The following is a 17532-nucleotide window of genomic DNA, read 5'->3' on the forward strand; positions in this document are numbered from 1 at the left end:
ACATTTGAACAAATGTGTTGCAAATACATAGTGTTTTGCAGGTGGTGGAGTTTGAATGAGAGAAGAGTTCATGGATTTTGGAGAACGTGGTCATTGAATGCATTTATGTAAAAGCAATGTCAAATTAGTCACAGTTTGGTCTACATGGACTTCTTGTTTCGCTGACTGTATGAAGAGTTTTGACTTCAGTTTTGAACACTGCGACTTAGCAATCGGAAAAAACTTTTAGATCTTTGATTAAGCCAGTCTCTGAGCTTTGTTGTGAGCTAAAACCTGACTGTAGGCTCTCATCGATAATATTCGAGTTGAGAAAATCAGTGAGTGAGCGGTTGAGCAACAATTGTTTCCAATATAGAAATAGCCTAAGCCTGTCGAGTCAAGGCTAGGCTTTTTCCGCAAGGGGCTTCATTACTGGAACTTTCAGTGAGTTGGGAACACAGCCGGAAGTTAGAGATCCATTTATAATGGATAGGATTGAATCATAGAGGGATGTGCTCAGGGTGTAAGCTTTGAGACTGAAGGCTTTGAGGTTCGGTCAACATTGAAGAAAGGTCAGGCAGTAGATTCTTAGAGTATACGGTGATGTTTTATTTGTGAAAGCAGATATCTGGGAGACAGTTCTGGAACAGCAGTCAGCAACTTCTCATGTTGTCTTATGATCATCTTGACCTCCGGTGACTGGGGTCATCCCACTTGACCATCAGTGGAAAAGTACAGACTTAACCCTTTATTAACCATCATTCGATGTATCAAAAGGGCATGTATAAAAAGTGTTATGAATGCATGGACAAACAATGTTATGAAATGGGGTTAGCAGCATCAAGCATCAAATATAATTCAATGGTCAGATTTAGATGACAAATAAGTACAACAGTGTACTAGTACAATCTATTACAATCTAGTACAATCTATTCATCATTAATCAATCTATCAATCAAAGTACAATCTATTCATCATTAATCATTACAGACACACTTCTCTTCGCCTTTATTCACATACAATGGCTGCAGGAGCACCGAACATTTCAAATGACCCATGACCTCTTCTGCCCGACCTTCAAGGCCATGACCAGAACATTGAAAGAAGAACCAGACAAAGACCCTGCCCTAGGTGTGAGATTGAGCCTCGAACGGTGGATCTCCTCCTATGCCTGAAGCCCTGGGGGTCTGATAACTGAAATGACTAGAGGGTGTAGTGTAGCCACATTCAGTGGAATACACTTGTCAGACTTAAGACATCTTTCCATGTGATTCCGTAATCACATCAAGACTATGATCTGTAATTACTTCACTTACAAGAGTGTCCTAGGAAGTAAAGGACCGTATACTGTATTTAAGAGGCCGAACCCAATGTGCCGGTGTTGGGGGAAATTTCACTTTGAGTCAATAATTATTCCAATTAAGGCCATGGGAAAATGTTCCTAGACAGAAGGAGGGCTCATCTAAAACTTGAGATGTGAAAGAGTGACGTTGATGTGTTGCGGAAGAATTCCACGTTGATTAACAAACAGTGTCTCCTAATTAAAACGTGTACCTATTTATTGTCAGACCCAAACACTGACAATGTCAGTTTCCTGTGCTTAGGTGAGACATCTGCCTACTTGTATATCAACTTTTAGACATAACAGAGCTAGCATTATTAATATACAGTTTATGTGTTCAAACCCCCTATTCTATCCTTTTTAAGTTTATGGGTGTATCACAATATCTACCAATTCAACCATTTGCAGCAAAATATTTGAAAACAACCATCCATTTCACATATTATGGGAGACCTTAGAAAAAACATGTTTCTATTTTGTTCCACCTCGGGTAGAACATCAAAATGTTTGGGGCATTTCCACTTGCCTATAGCTGTCAGGCAGTGTTTTCATCTTGGCCCGATCCAACAGCTTCTTTCAGCTCTTTCTCTTCAGTTTCCACTCCAGAGTACCCCATGACTGCTCCTCCCTGGGTACGAGAGGCTCTCATCCTGTTCTTCCTCCGTATAGCCACTACAGCTGCAATCGCTCCCACTACCACAAGCCCACCTAGCACTGCACACACAGCATACACAGTAGAGTTTGTGGTGGGCCCAGGGGTGGTGTTGCTCTCTGGGTGATGTCCCGGAGAGCGTGGTGTGATGCCTCTCCCCTCTTTCTCTGAGGCCTTTAGAGTCAGATGGGTCACCTGTTTGAAGATGCATCTGTCCATGTAGTCCTCTGCCCAGGTGTAGTCTTTGTGTTCTTCCTCTCCCTCAGGGTATTCTTCATCAACATTGCCATCTAAGTAGTCATCCTCCTCCAGGAAATCAGTGCTCCACAGTACGCACCAGTACTCCCCGCTATCCCCCGGCTTAAGGTCAGAGAGTCGGAGAGAGGAGTCCTGCACTGACAAATCCACTCTGCCCTTCAGATCCTCAGGGAGGGCTATTAACCTATCTTCCGAGTCCATGATCAGATGGCCTTTCTCCCGACCTCTCCTGCGATACCACCGCACACTGTGGGACTCATCTTGGGTGGGGCCACATTTTAGTACAGCCTCCTCTCCATCAGAAAACAGAATGCCAGTGGGTTCTCGTCTGGGGCAAACGACCAAGGAATACTCAGTAATGAGAAAGGGAGAATAACAGAAGTAATCCCCAGAGTAGTTGGCAGAGAGGACATGAATGACTAACGAGTAGTTCCCAGACTCACCGCCAGGTACTGTGTACATGTGACCAGTCGATGACTGTACCGTCGAGTTTACGAGGCCCAGTGGCGTCTCCCATCTCTGCTCGTGGCTGCTGTATTTAGAGGGACAGGTCAGAACCACTTTTTCTCCCTCAGACACAAACACAGTCTCAGCCTCCTCACTGTCAGGTTGGTCTATGTTCTGAAAGCTTAGGCACCTCTGTCCGTCCATCACTAGGCAGTAGAATGTAAAATGGCTTCTCTTCAACACACTGGCAGGGACACGGAGCAAGGCGCCCCCATCCCTCACCTCCACGACCCCGCGTAGCTCCTCCTGTAGAGGCTCCAGGGACACGCTGCTGTCTACGAACAGGGTTGTCTTATCTTCGGGGAACACATCGTGGTACCATCGTATGGTGGCCCTCACTGACCCACGGATGGAACTGCTATTGCACAACAGCTCTGCCCCTCCGTCCTCCATCAAAGTTATCTTCTGATTGCTGTGCTCCTCGTTGCACACAGACAGCTCGTGCTCGTGCTGGTTGGCCAACTCATTGTCCTGCCAGCATTCCCTCCGGTACAAGCCTGTGTCAGAGTGTCTGAGACGGGTGATCTGGAAGCCCAGCAGCTGGCCCTGGTTGGTGATGCTAACACGGCCCTCCAGGTCACCGGGGAGTGAGGGGGGTGTCGCCTCGTATGAAGAGTTACCCAACAGCTGGTCCCCGTCTGGAGCTGATCTGAAAACAGCAATGTAGTCGACTCCAAAGCAGTAGCCCATTTCAATGACACTACCCTGTGCCCTGAATATGGGCACTGGCACCCCAGGGTGCTCCTCGGGGTAGGCCGTGTGGAGCAGCAAGAGCAGCAGAAATCCTTTCTCCCTGACTGTGGTCATTCTGTCCCACACTCCTTGTCCATGTGCCTGTCTAGCTCAAAGTAACTTGTTATGGGCTGTCATTGAGATCCGCCCACAGCTCATATCTTAGCAGCTTCCTCAAAGCACGCACACACACACACACACAAGCACGCACGCACGCACACACACACACACTTACACAAGCACGCATGCACACACGCACGCACGCACACACACACACACACTTACACAAGCATGCACGCACGCACACGCACACACACACACACACACACACTTACACAAGCACGCACGCACACACACACACACACACACACACACACACACGCACGCACGCACGCACTCACGCACACACACTCTTTCACTCTCATGCTCTCTTGTGGTGGACCTGAGCATGAGAAAGTGGATGTCATTTATCCTTTATTTTCACTCTAAAAAGGTGAGAAGAGCATTAGGAAGACAAAGCAATGCAGATGTGTGACGACAGAAAAGAGAAATTAAAAGTGAGTGCATGTTCTCAGTTGTCACCTCGCAGTGTTGATCGTGTGGTGGTTGGACTGGTTAGACTCAGTCATGGGTACAGTTTATCACGAGGCCTCTAAGGTGGCTGACAGAAAGGCATGCTTGTGGGTGTGTGGTTGTGTGGTTGTGCGTGTGTGTGTGTGTGTGTGTGTGTGAGTGTGTATGTATCCGTGCGTGCGTGCAGGCATGAGTGCATGTATGCTAGTGCATACAATACATGCATGGTCATGCTCCTCTCTATTGTGCAAAGTTGTGCTGTATCTGGTTTTGTGTGCTTTGTGACCCAAATCCAAAGGTAAATGACTTGGCCTTCGGCAAACTTTGGGGATGGGCAAAAAAACATGGGAAAACCACCTTACATTACTCCACTACATGCTACAGTACATGTGGTAACATGGTATGGCTTTGCAAATAAAGACAATTTAATTAGCAGTCAGGCACATTGTGCTCTTCTTGTTTTTAATACTTGTTATACTTGCTTCACACAAGGAATCTTCTCCTATCAGACCATCTTGTGTTGTGACACTCTGTGTGAAACCTCTGGCACATTAGAAGGCATTCGGGTTCAGGCAGATTACAATGCTAGAGATGATATTTTCATCTTTACCAGCAAGGACATTTTACGAGACAGATGATAGGCAATTTTGGTTGCATACAAAGCCTTTGAACATTACTCATTAAAAATGGGAACATTACCCTTGTCTCTCAATGGTTTGGTATCCCAGGGTTATGCTAATACAATGTACAAAATTAAATGTATTCATTACATTCAAACATCAGTTTAATATAATGTACCAAATGTCGGCCTACATTGTTTTGTACCAAAATATCAATTGTTACAAAAACATGAATACAGTACAATGATCCATTGTCCTCAAACTCAAACCTCCTCATGTCCTTGAGTCTGGAAATGCTGAAACTACTTACCAAAATGCAAGGCCTCTTTATGAATACTTTGATGATAACAATGATTTAATTGACATTCCCATAGCATTTTCTTAGTGAATCACTCACGACAAACACTTCAAACCCCCGAAAAGCTGTGTGGAGACTGAATTGTGTGGAGACTGAATTGTGTGGAGACTGAATTGTATGACTACGTGAGGGCGTTGTCGGATTGAGCAACATACTGTACTGTAGTCCTCTTTAAATTGTATTTTTTTTATTTTTATTTAACCTTTATTTAACCAGGAAGTCCCTTGAGATTAAAATACATTTTTCAAGGCAGACCTGGCCATAATAGCATACCAATACAAGTACACGATTACAAAAGGATACAGTAGAGCATAGAGCAAAACAGATAAAGACCAATTAAGGAGAATAGAGCACAATAGAAACAGACAAGGGACAACACATATTACAAAATCCAGTTTAGGAATAGCAATTGCACTCTTCACTTGCACATTTCTTGATCAGAGCTTTGAACTCTCCTATAGGGAGACAAGCTCATTAAGCTGGAGTGTTGTTCCATGACCAGGGCGCAAAATAAGAGAAAGCTGCTCTACCAAGATCCAAGACGCTCATTAACCTTGTAAGATACAGCAACAACGAGAGGTACTATAGGTCAATTCTATTTATGAATTTAATTCATTATTTCCCAGTTTTCAAATACATAAACATGGAGATTGTCTAGATCTGATTCTTGATAACTCAAAGTGTCTTTCATGGTTTGTCACTTATTTATATTCTTTAACTATTTGGACTTTACTTAAGGTTACTGTCAGTACGCCTCAACAATGTGCTGCATCACGAAACATTCCACTCCAAAACAACAATAGGGTTCTGATTACATTATTATGTATCCTAATGATTAGATGGCTATCATTTCTGTATCATAATAACATTGCATACAAGCTAAAAGAAGAAATGGCATCAAGTTTCCTCAGATGCCTTTCATCTTGATTCAAGGCATAATAATAATGAGCTCAAATGTCCCCTCAGCCACCAGATTGGGTGCTTGCTGAGATTCCTTGAGCTGGGCTGAGAGAACAGCTTGCGTCGCTGGTGATCAAGCGTTGTGATTAAGCCCCAACTGTGAGAAACTCTTTCTGTCTGTTCAGTACAATTCAGCTCTATGCGCTGATTACAGTGATCAGTGTCCCGTATGCTGCTGTTTTACGAGATGCAGTGAGTGACTACCATTTGAAATACACATTTGTTTAAACACCCTAATTATTCTGGAAAAGTGGGGACCAGAGCTTCGAAGGGGAATGATCTTATAAGAGAAGAGAATTAGTTGTTTGCATAGAGAATGATCAGACAAACAAGGGGGAGGAATCAACATGCAACATCCCATTTCTCCTCTCCATTTAGATCTGGGCTATATAAACTACGTTTAGTGTGCATTTCCAACTTAAAATTCCCAAAACATAACTGCTCTTTGGTCGTTTGAGTAATGAGATATTCTCTGTTCAGTTGTGCATTACCATCCATGCCCTCTAGACGGCGCTGTTCACACACTGAGCAGAAAAACATCAAGTTCAGTTTCATAACAAAACGTCATATCCTCTGACCGCTGCTATCAAGCCAAACGGTAACATTAGCTAACAGTTCTTGTATTTTGTATTGATAGAATACAACAAGCATAACTTAACATGCATCTTAAATTAAACAATTGTCAGTCTAGTTATAAAAGTTTTGTTCCCCAGCTGTCGTTTTCACCGCGTTTTCACTGCTTCGGGAGCATATTGCTGCTAGTTAGCTAAAGCTTGCTTGCATGCACACCTCTCTCTCTCTCTCTCTCTCTCTCTCTCTCTCTCTCTCTCTCTCTCTGTCTCTCTCTCTCTGTCTCTCTCTCTCTCTGTCTCTCTCTCCCTCTCTGTCTCTCTCTCTGTCTCTCTCTCCCTCTCTGTCTCTCTCTCTCTCTCTCTCTCTCTCTCTCTCTCTCTCTCTCTCTCTCTCTCTCTCTCTCTCTCTCTCTCTCTCTCTCTCTATCCCTCTCTCTCTCTCTCTCTCTCTCAATTAATTTCAATTCAATAAGCGTTATTATCTTTTTCGATGGGTTTTCTATTATTCATTGCCCCAGTTTTGTTGAGCTTATATTTTTCATGACTTAATTAATACTTTAAAATAGAACTGTAAATCCTCAAGTTTATTTTCTCTCTTTCTCTCGTCTCTCTTCTCTCACCTAAGGTCATGTGCTTTGGTCAGTGACTTTGCACCCATGTTACGATTCATCACAGCGTCTCTATGCCTCCGGTGCCAGCGTGTGCAATCATGTTTCCCCCTTTTCACCATCAGACCCTTCTCAACACTGGGCAGTGGCACAGCAGAGAACCAGCAGACCGTGGAGGCCCTCTATGACCTCTCTGTGGACCTCCAGAAGATCCGCCAGCTCAAGAGCTGGATCCTGCACCAGACACCTGCCTATGTGAGCGAGACGGCCAGCCTGCTGCGGGACATGGGGGCGGACGGGCCAGTGATCACCCGGGTCCTAGAACTCTACCCGGAGGCGGTCCTGTGTAGCCCCGAGCAAATGCAGGTCCAGAGGGAGCTGTGGATGTCCGTCTGTCCCAACCAGAGAGACCTAGTGGGCATCATACAGATGTTCCCAGCCTCCTTCTTTACCTCCTCCGGCCATCACGCCGACCAGACGGCCAACATCGCCTACTTCCAGAGCTTACGCCTCAACAAACGCATCATCACCAAACTGATGGCCAGCGCGCCCCAAAGCTTTAGCCGGCCCGTGGGGCAGAACCAGGAGATGGTTCTAACCCTCCAAACGGCCTACCTGGAGCTGGGGGGCGACGAGGCCAACATGAGGATCTGGCTGCAGAAGCTGCTGAGCCAGAACCCCTTTGTCCTCCTGAAGCCCCCGGAGATCCTGAGGGACAACCTGCTGTTTCTGAGAGACAGGGGCTTCAGCACTGCTCAGCTGCTACAGCTCCTCTCCAAACTCAGGGGCTTCGTCACAGAGCTCAACCCAGACAACATGCGCCATACCCTGGCCTACTCTCAGGAGACCCTGGGCTGCTCGGAGACGGAGCTCCGGGACATTGTCCTCATCTGCCCGGCTCTCCTGTACTACTCCGAGGCCATCCTGGCCGAGCGCTTCGAGGGCCTGCTCAGGGCTGGCGTCAGCATGGCTCAGATCGTAGAGACGCCTACTGTTCTTGAGCTGACCACGCAAATAGTGAACCACCGTATCCAGAGACTGCGGATATGTAATGGATATGATGTACGGACAGGCAGCCTGCAGGCCCTGAACGGCACGAAGAAGGAGTTTGAGAAGAACTACAACACTCTGCAGCAGCGGAGGGAGAGGCCGATCTTCAATCCTGTTGCCCCTTTAAAAACTGATGACTGATGAGTTGATGGACTGATGTCATGGACTGAAAGCAATTGCCTACGGTGTTATTATATAATTCTAGAAACTTGAAACTGATGGTGCTACATAGCGAATTACTGTCAAATATACTGTCAACATTGTATTGATCATCATCTCATGATGGCTTAGTTAGTTTGAAAGGAGCAATTATTGATCTTACCTGTGCAATATTTGAATGGGGGGATGGATATAAGGATGCAATCCTGAATTCCATTTAGCAAGGTGTTTAGCTATTGTTGTGGTATATGTGTCTACCAGGCCTGTTGAAAAGAATATGTGACAAAATAACCTCATTGTAACATAATAAAACCGTTTTATTGGTACCATATCATCACTGAGGGTTCACATTAAATGTTATTAACAGTTATCAACAGTAATGTTCTAAACAGGTTTCCTGAAACTACATGATCTACAGCCCGTGCCTCTCAGTTTTACACAGTATTTACAGTATATAGTATGGCAGCATCAATATACCCCCCCCCCAGGGAGAAATCTCACTGTAGTTTTATATAGTCTCTTTTTGATAGGATTGCCCTATCAGCTTTTTACATGCTGATACCACAGTATTGCTGTCTCTTGTCAACTTCTAATGGGCCCTTTTGTTCGACCTAAACTCTATAGCCTAATAAATATTGGCTAGAATAGACAGTGTTTGTTTGGTTTATTATTATTGTGATGGTTGTGTTGCTCTGCTTTCCATCTTCCACAGTGTTTTGGACATGTTTATTTCAATGTTGGTAAAATCAATATGCAGGCAGCGCTACCGAACATAACGCGACCCAGGCCTTCGCAAAACATACTGTAACTCATTTAAAAGGCCTCTCTTAATGTTTTAAAGCCTGTGGGAGCCCTTGAAACATGCTTAGAGTGCTTTTTAATGGGGACTTTGCTCCACTACTAATGAAGCCTTGACTTTATGCCCCAAGGTTCCCATTTCTGCTCAAATGTGGATGATGGGGTCACTGCATAGAGGGAGCGGGTAAGAGTCTCTGACCAGAGGGGGTAGAGAGAACACTTAAATAGAACCGCTCCCTCATCCACCATACCCCACGTCATTCTCAGCATGGGCCTGGGTCTGTAGCCATGGCCAAATGATAAATAGCTTAGTATTAGTAATAGTGTTAGTTGAATGAATTTGAGTTCAACAAGGTGATATTTGACTTTCCAAGCCATGTACAACATGAAACCCAAGGAGCTCTAGTGGTGGCTTCAGAGACACATTGGAATATCTATGTCGGCTTCTTTTCCCAACGGCTCCTTTAAGGTCCTCATAGTTTGTTACAAGGTGAGCTATCCTGAACAGACAGCTCCTATCTGAACATTACCATGAACACTTATACTGTACACGTTTTCCATTTGATTATGTTGATTTATGTTGATTTGATTATGTCCCCAATCAAGCTAAATTAACAAGACAAAAGTGTGTAAATGCAAATATGTTCACCTTTCTTTCTCCCCCATCCTTCTCTCTCTCTAGACTCCAATGTTCCACTGTCATCACCGTAGCGATGACTGTCTGAATTATCTACAAAAGCAGGAGAGGTTAATAAGAGAGTATAAATTGTTCTTTTCCATTTCAAACATGTCACTGGGTATTATTAGCCAGGGTTAGTCATTGCTATTATGGAACATAACTCATGGAAATGGATGACACCTGCAATTAAAATCTATGATTTTCAGCTGCAGCACGAGCATGGTGCTATTAGGGTGGTGAATATTCTATATCTGAGGTCAGTAGGGCATATACTAGAATGAATGTGTACTCTGAGACCACAGCTAAGCAGATTTACCCTCAGCTGTTATAATACCGGGGATTCTCAGCCTGAGGGCTCTATTTTCAGCTGGCGTAAAACGGACACTGGTCCAAACACAAGCAATTTTGTAAGTATTGGTAAATTTGTGTCAGTTGTAAACGGGTGAAATTACCACATTGCAGGAGCATCTCATCTGCACTCAGGTGAGTGGAATAGCAGTAATGTAATAGAGGTCTGTTCATGACAATGAGCAGGCCAAGTGCCATCAGTTGCCCTGAACAATTCTTGCCTTGAAGATTGCAATAATATTTCAGACACACTTCCTAGCAACACCGCCAGGGCCTACGTTTGCACTGACTGTTTAAAAAAAAAAAAATAGGCCAGTTTCACAGACAAGGCTTAAACCATCCAGGCCCTGAACACAGCAAAGACCTAGGTTCTGGGCCCTGGACAGTCTGGACGGATTGATGGCAGCTGCTGGATTGAAAAAATCAGGTGTAGTGCTGAGGCACAAATGTGTACATTTCAAGCCTGCAAACTGCGACACTTTAAATGAATGTGCAATAACACTATGTGCAATATGACAACCCTAGTCGTCTTACCTGTACAGTATAGTATAGTGGATAGTGTACATAGCCTTTATTTATGTAAACCAGCTCCTTTCCCTTCTTGCTTTTTTTTGTTGTTGTTTTTTTTCTTTCCTAGCACCAGGGGAGCCCCCCCCTCCCAAATTTCGTTGTTTGGTACCTGTACTATAGCAATGACAATAAAGACCATTCATTCATTCATTCATTCATTCATTCATTCATTCATTCATTCATTCATAAACCTAGTCCTGGACTAAATCACACTTTCAATATAAAATCTCCATTGAAGATGCTTTTGAGTCTAGGATTAGGCTTAAGCCTAGTCTAAGAAATGGCCCCTAATAGTGTTCTAAAATACTTGCTGCTGCATCATGGCAAGACCCTGATTCTTTCAGGTTCCCTGAAAATGTTCTCCACAGTTTCTTGTTTTGTGTTATGGTACTGTAGGCTATTATTGTATTTTCTTCATGAATCTCTGAATACTCCTAGAATATTGCTTTAATTCTTTTCTAAAGCCTTGAGCTAGGATAAGCCTTTTTTTATCAATATGTTTGTAGCAATAGAGGGCAATCTGACTTTCAGCGGCTCACTAGTTCTCTGTGACTGTATGCATGTCTCCACACTTGTCTCGTGTCTCCACCTAGTGGATCAATCTTATTATGCTCTAAAGAATTGAAATTCTTTCAATAATATAATAAAACATTTCCACACAGAGTTTATAAGAATGTAATACCAACTCTACGACACAGTTGGCTAACAACATACATTTTCACAAGACAATGTTTATGTTAAGAAAAAATATGTATTGTATAATTTAATGCAGCAGTTGGTCATGATACACTTTCATACTCTTTCGATAGACCATTACAAATGTAGCAATCACTTCAGTTTGATTTCCAGCCATCGGGGGCCGACTCAGTGGAATACATTAACCCTCAGACTCTTAGAAATAGACCTGGCTATCTGTTATGTAAGCCAGACCAAGAACCCCCCACCCCCCCGCACCATTCACATTCACATGAATCACCTCCCAGACCCCTACTGACGTCAAGCTCAGTGAAAGGCATATTGGTTTGGTCCTTGCACCATATAACACAATAACAATTCTGATGTTAACACAATGTTATGTTAATACAATACCAGTTCTGATGTCTCCTCTGATGAGGATAACAAGATAACACAAGATGATCAAAGAGGATCAACAGGCTATGCCAAACATACTATTCCTTCTGGATCTGATGACACTTCTCTCTGCTGGATTATGGATATGTTTACTGGTTTTAGTGAGAGAGAGAGAGAGAGAGAGAGAGAGAGAGAGAGAGAGAGAGAGAGAGAGAGAGAGAGAGAGAGAGAGAGAGAGAGAGAGAGAGAGAGAGAGAGAGAGAGAAATGCACTCTGAGCATAAATAAAGCAAAAATGGTAGTAAAAAAATGGTCCTCAATGGTAGTACAGCCCTACTTAAAGGTGTTCCACCTCAATTCATTATCACTTCAGAACCAGAGTCACAGATTTCCTTTTTGAAAACTTGGAACTTGAATTTGATGCCATTTTCCTCTTGAATCTCATTTGGTACTCCAGGAAACCTTGTTTGAAGTTGGGAGAAAAAAGGCATGTCTTATATACAGATTAATGACATTAAGGACTTTATAATGTTTATTACACTACTCAAGTTCAACGACAACACTGTTCAAAGACTGACAGTGGTGCATTGAAGCTGCATTCATGTAATATAATACTTTTACAGCCATGAAATAAAATGCATGCAATATAAAGGAAGTTATTGACTATGTGCGAAAAGCTGTGGCTCAGGAGGTAGAGCCAGTATCTAATGATTGCAAGGTTGGCAGATCGGCGGTTCGAACCCCCGCTGGCCGCATGTCGAATTGTCCTTGGGCAAGACACTGACCCCCAAATTGCTCCTGATGAGCAGGCCGGCACGTTGCATGGTAGCTTGCCGCCATTGATGTGTGTGAATGGGTGAATGAGAGGCCATTGAAAAGCGCTTTGGAATAAGACGCTATATAAGTCAGTCCATTGACCATTATGAAGACCTGGAAGCCTCCAATTTCTCAAACAGTCCTTGTGCTTGTTGTATACACACACACACACACACACACACACACACACACACTGGGTGTTGATGGAGGATAGAAGAGGAGGATGAGTAAACTAGGAGAAGACACACAACCAAGGGTTAGGAGAAGAAGAAAGACTAACAGCCTCCTTACTGTACATGTACCTCTCCTGTTTTCTAAAAATGTTTCTGTCAAACTGAGGGAAGAAGGCGTCACAGTTGAAATCCGCCATGACGTCTGTGAGGTAGACCAGATCACACCATGGATGCATCAAGCCCTCCTGATCATGGAGAGAGTGTAATGAGAGTGGGCAATGGAGGAGGCGGGACAAAATGTAACCCATCCTCTCTATATGATTTACAAAAAAAAGACACAGAGAACTTTATATTAGAAATAGATCAACTAACATCACACAACAAAAATGTTATAAATAGCACAGCACGTCTCACTGATTTGATGATCTCATAGTCATATCGCTCATCTAATCAATATCTCTCTCTAAGAACAATGACATATTGGATTAAAGCCACGGTACACATACTCCCCATAACCCAATGGCGCAACAGCTACCTTGTAGACCTCTTGCCCTCCCACAATCCAGATGGTTTCCACCAGTTCACTGAGGGGGGGCAGCAAGGCCAGGCCAACGCCACTGTCAAAATCCTGACACAGGAAGTGGGCGTGATCAGGCACAGTTCTGGGAGGAAGGTCACATAAAACAACCAATGAGAAAACCAGGCTGTCACAGAAAATGTCAACCTGAATTCCAAATCAACCTCTAGCACTTATCTGGTGATGCACTGCAGCCATCTTGAATTTTAACATTCCACCTAGCCTGTGCCAGGAATCTCTCCCTCTGTCTCTGTCTGTCTCTGTGTGTGTGTGTGTGTGTGTGTGTGTGTGTGTGGACGTAGCCCCAGGCCTCCAGCTACCCAGTTCACGTCATCCACTCCACCTGCTCTGTTTACACACCTGCGGTTCATCATCTCATCATCATGCAGTATTTAAACCCCGGCCTCCCATCCACTCATCGCCAGATCGTTTGTTGTTTCTACACTGCCACTTCCTTGTCCTGTCTGCACCGCCTGCCTACCTAACACCTGAGCCTTAAAGGCCAATGCACACGGCGTGCGATGCGATATTGTCGCACGACAACATTCGATTCTCCATCCACACCCACACACTTCGGTGGTGTGAATTGAGAATCGAATGTTGTCGTGCGACAAAATCGCATTGCACGCCGTGTGCATTGGCCTTGAGTCTCCTCTTCAGCAAATGAAATGCATGTTCAATAGGATTTAAATCTGGAGATTGACCTGGCCAGTCAAACAGCGTTACAAATCTTGGCCCTGAAAAAACTCCCTAGTTGCTATGGCAATATATTTTGGGTCATTGTCCTGCTGTATGATGAAGTGCCTTCCGATGAGTTTGGACGCATTTGTTTGTACTTGGGCTGACAAGAGTTTTCTGTACACTTTAGAATTCATGCTGCTGCTGCCATTGATCAGCAGTGACATCATCAATGGAGACAAGTGAGCCAATTCCAAGCGAGAACACCACCTCCACCATATTTCACAGATGTTTCTCTAGAACCTCTACTTTAACCTCATAGTAATTATTTGATTTAAAATCCAACCTTTTGGAGTGTAAAGCCAAAAGATGCCAAAAAACGGGGAAAAAAATGCTTCACTGTCCAATTAGTGTCTTACGCGGGGCACTGTATAACTTTTTAAAAAGTATTATGAAAAAGGCCCAAACTAGTTCTACGTCAGGAATGCAGTAAATTATGTAGGAAGCCCTGCTCATTAAATATCCTAAAATTGTGTTTCCTAACAATGCGTGGTTTCATTTTAGGGACTTTGGTGTTTCTCACTCCAGCCACTGTAAAGTGGTCATTAACATGATTTAGAGATGCATTGGTTAAAATCAAATAAATTAATGTGGACTTCTGGATTCTCCGGGTCTAGGCATGTAGGCGCTTTTAACATTTCAAAGTGATCCGCAGCAGATGATAGCCACAATTAATGATCTGTGGAAGTTGCAGTCACAATTACTTGAATGTTAAATAAATGCCACCAACCTTAGTTGGTTATGTAGCAAGGATTGTATATCTTGTACTGTATCTGGGTTTCTGATCCTGTATGTTAGAGCACTCCGCTCCCGCACGCTCCGCAGTAAGTCTGACAGTGTGTGTGTGTGTGTGTGTGTGTGTGTGTGTGTGTGTGTGTGTGTGTGTGTGTGTGTGTGTGTGAGTGTGTGTGCGTGTGTGTGTGTGTGTGTGTGTGTGTGTGCGTGTGCGTGTGTGTGTGCGTGTGCGTGTGTGTGTGTGTGTGTTATTAATTGGCACGGTGGTGTGACTGGGCTCACCTCAGACTCTTGCTCAGGACCACATGGTGGACATTGGGCATAGGAAACAGACTGCTTGGGTTACTGAACCAGGTGTCTTTGCCCCACACCATCATATTAATATTTCCTGTCAGGGATCAGAACATTGAAGAGATTCAACTCACATGGTAGGCCATAAGAAACGATCACCCTTTCCTTTCCAATGAGAAACATATAGGCTACAGTTCACTTACAATGTTGGTGATTTTTATTTTCTTCATCTATGTGAAGCTGAAGAAAAACGATTTAACCACTTTGTCCCCAGTGGCGTAGGGGAGGCCCCCGTACATGCTGTAGGCCTACATGTTGGTGAGATTTTGGTTAATAAAATATATATATATATATGTTACGGTACATGTGGGAATACGGTACATGTGGGAAAACTAGGGTTAGGGTTAGGTGCTAGGGTGCTAGGGTTAAGGTTAGGGTTAAGGTTAGGGGTAGGGTTAGGGTTAAGGTTAGACATGCCAGCATGTACCAAGTCACCCTAGCACCTAACCCTAGTTTTCCCACATGTACCGTATTCCCACATGTACCGTAACATATATATCAAGTCAGGATTCGGGATTAGTCAATGTACGATTTTAAAATGTATTTAAAATAAATGTAATTTTAAAAGACGGTATCCTGTTTTATCCAATCCCCAGAACCACATGGACTGCCACTGGACTTATTAAGTCGGTGGAGTATCCAAGTTACTGCAGCAGATGGAACCTTTTCCATGCAGCAGGCCCACTGGGCACCTTATCACAGCTAAGAGATGAGTTTGAAGACATCAAAAGCACAGCACAGGAAAGTTAGGGTTTAGTTAGATTCTCATGGAATTCAAAAGTAAAACTAACCGGGAACGAGTCGAGAAAAGCTCACAGCACTGGGGCTGCGCTGTAAATTGTGTTATTCTTGCACAATACATTGCACCTGCTTAATCTGATTTAGGCTACTGTTGGTGAGCATTCTAATTGCACATAAGATATGTTGATGAGAATATCATAAACAAGGGGACATGTCAATCAGAATGTTATGTTGACAGTGCAAAATGAAAAGGTATGGACCTTGCTTACAAGGTGAAAGAGTTAATATCGCCAACAAAAACATGATGAAGCTATAAATACCCTGCTGAAAATGATAATAATAATACATTAATTAATAATAATTAATTAATAATTAATTTAATAATAAAAATTATCTGGCTCCGCCCCTGTTTGAGACAGGGATGTGTAGCAGTTTTTTTTTTCTCCACTCCCTGGCCTATGCCATCACACTGAGTCTGAGCCTCGAACAAGAGTCAAGAAAGATATAATGTAAAAGACATAGGACATAGGCCTACAAAAAAACATGCTGTTAATATGGTTACCTGGTCGGGAGACATGTGTGACAGTGTCGAAAAAATATTTGAATTCTGACCTGTGAAAGCAAGTAATCAAATTATAGCATGTATATCAACTTATTGAAAGTACAATAATCAATATCGCAAAATAGGTCTGGGCTTCTTCAATGGGGCTAAATCTGTTGACCACCTGATGGTAACGTGCTACAAATAATATTATGTAATATATACAGGTCCTTGATAAAGCCTAAAATGTTGGAGCAATACAATCGAGAAGTTACTCAATAAATGTACCTATATACATCATATTCTGAATTTCACAACAGTGTGTTTATGGCATTACATGGCAAAACTGTAGGGAAAATAATAGGGCTACATTTTTTTATTCTTACGGTAATTCCCACGGTATTGTTCCATGCTTCCCGATTCCCAGACTATTGCACGCAGCGGCGATAAGCCGAATCGGTTTTCTCGGTACTTCGTCCGCACACATTGCCGGTATGTATGAACAGAAGCTCGAGCACGGATTGCCTGTTGTGTAATTACATGGGTTTATTATATAACACACATGCGTCGCCTCGCCGCTATTGGATGAGAAATTGAGAATAATAAATAAAGAGTCGAATCAGTGAATTGTTCTCTTTGGCGTGGCGAGGCCTGATGAGTGATGACACAGCAGTAACTTTATTTGTTCATGCTGTCCGAAGTGTATGCGTGTGTGTATGTTTATGACCGCCCCCTGCGCCCATACAGAATGGGTTTTCTGCAATGCGTGCGATGCAAAGAATGCACATCTGGAAACTCTGATTGGATGAATGCACATCTGGAAACTCTCTGATTGGATGCAACGTGACCGAACAAAAGGGGCCCATCTGTGGTTACCAGGTTTTCAACCAACTACCGTCCTGAACTGGCAATGCAGTCTCTGTAGTTCGGCTGGTGAAGTCTTCTGCGGATGGTACTCTCTGTCTGACACGTTCTTGCCTCATGAGAATATATGAATGAATGAATGAATGAATGAATGAATGAAT

The 17532-nt window shown here is 43.5% G+C and overlaps 2 protein-coding genes across 4 annotated transcripts; one reads left to right on the forward strand and one right to left on the reverse strand.

Moving 5' to 3' along the window:
- Nucleotides 1-7209: 7209 nt before the first annotated feature.
- Nucleotides 7210-8384, forward strand: mterf2 (mitochondrial transcription termination factor 2; the record flags this gene model as incomplete). Its single annotated transcript, XM_080545141.1, has 1 exon — nt 7210-8384. One exon carries the CDS (start codon nt 7210-7212, stop codon nt 8350-8352), a length of 1143 nt encoding a protein of 380 aa, XP_080401267.1. The 3' UTR covers nt 8353-8384.
- A 3362-nt stretch (nt 8385-11746) lies between these two features.
- On the reverse strand, nt 11747-16998 carry LOC308170102 (dihydrofolate reductase). 3 transcript variants are annotated; one of them, XM_080544841.1, is made up of 7 exons: nt 16894-16998; nt 16529-16578; nt 15157-15262; nt 13360-13486; nt 12954-13069; nt 12173-12297; nt 11747-11963 (listed from the first exon to the last, which is right to left on the reverse strand). In XM_080544841.1, exons 1-6 carry the CDS (start codon nt 16992-16994, stop codon nt 12189-12191), a joined length of 609 nt encoding a protein of 202 aa, XP_080400967.1. In that variant the 5' UTR covers nt 16995-16998; the 3' UTR covers nt 11747-11963; nt 12173-12188. The 3 variants fall into 3 exon arrangements, with proteins under 3 accessions (XP_080400967.1, XP_080400966.1, XP_080400968.1); XM_080544840.1 differs by lacking the exon at nt 11747-11963 and having other exon boundaries at nt 12049-12297; XM_080544842.1 differs by lacking the exons at nt 11747-11963; nt 12173-12297 and adding an exon at nt 12775-12799.
- Between the last annotated feature and the right edge of the window lie 534 nt (nt 16999-17532).

This window comes from Nansenia antarctica (genome assembly GCF_963989245.1).
Source record: "Nansenia antarctica genome assembly, chromosome: 14".
NCBI lineage: Eukaryota > Metazoa > Chordata > Actinopteri > Argentiniformes > Microstomatidae > Nansenia > Nansenia antarctica.

Coding starts and splice junctions, on each gene's coding strand:
- LOC308170102 (XM_080544841.1), bottom strand. CDS start 16,994: ATGTGTGCGGACGAAGTACCGAGAAAACCGATTCGGCTTATCGCCGCT. Junction 15,263..16,528: donor CACACATGTCTCCCGACCAG/GTAACCATATTA, acceptor GATCCCTGACAG/GAAATATTAATATGATGGTG. Junction 12,298..12,953: donor ATTTTTAGAAAACAGGAGAG/GTACATGTACAG, acceptor ACTTCAAACAAG/GTTTCCTGGAGTACCAAATG.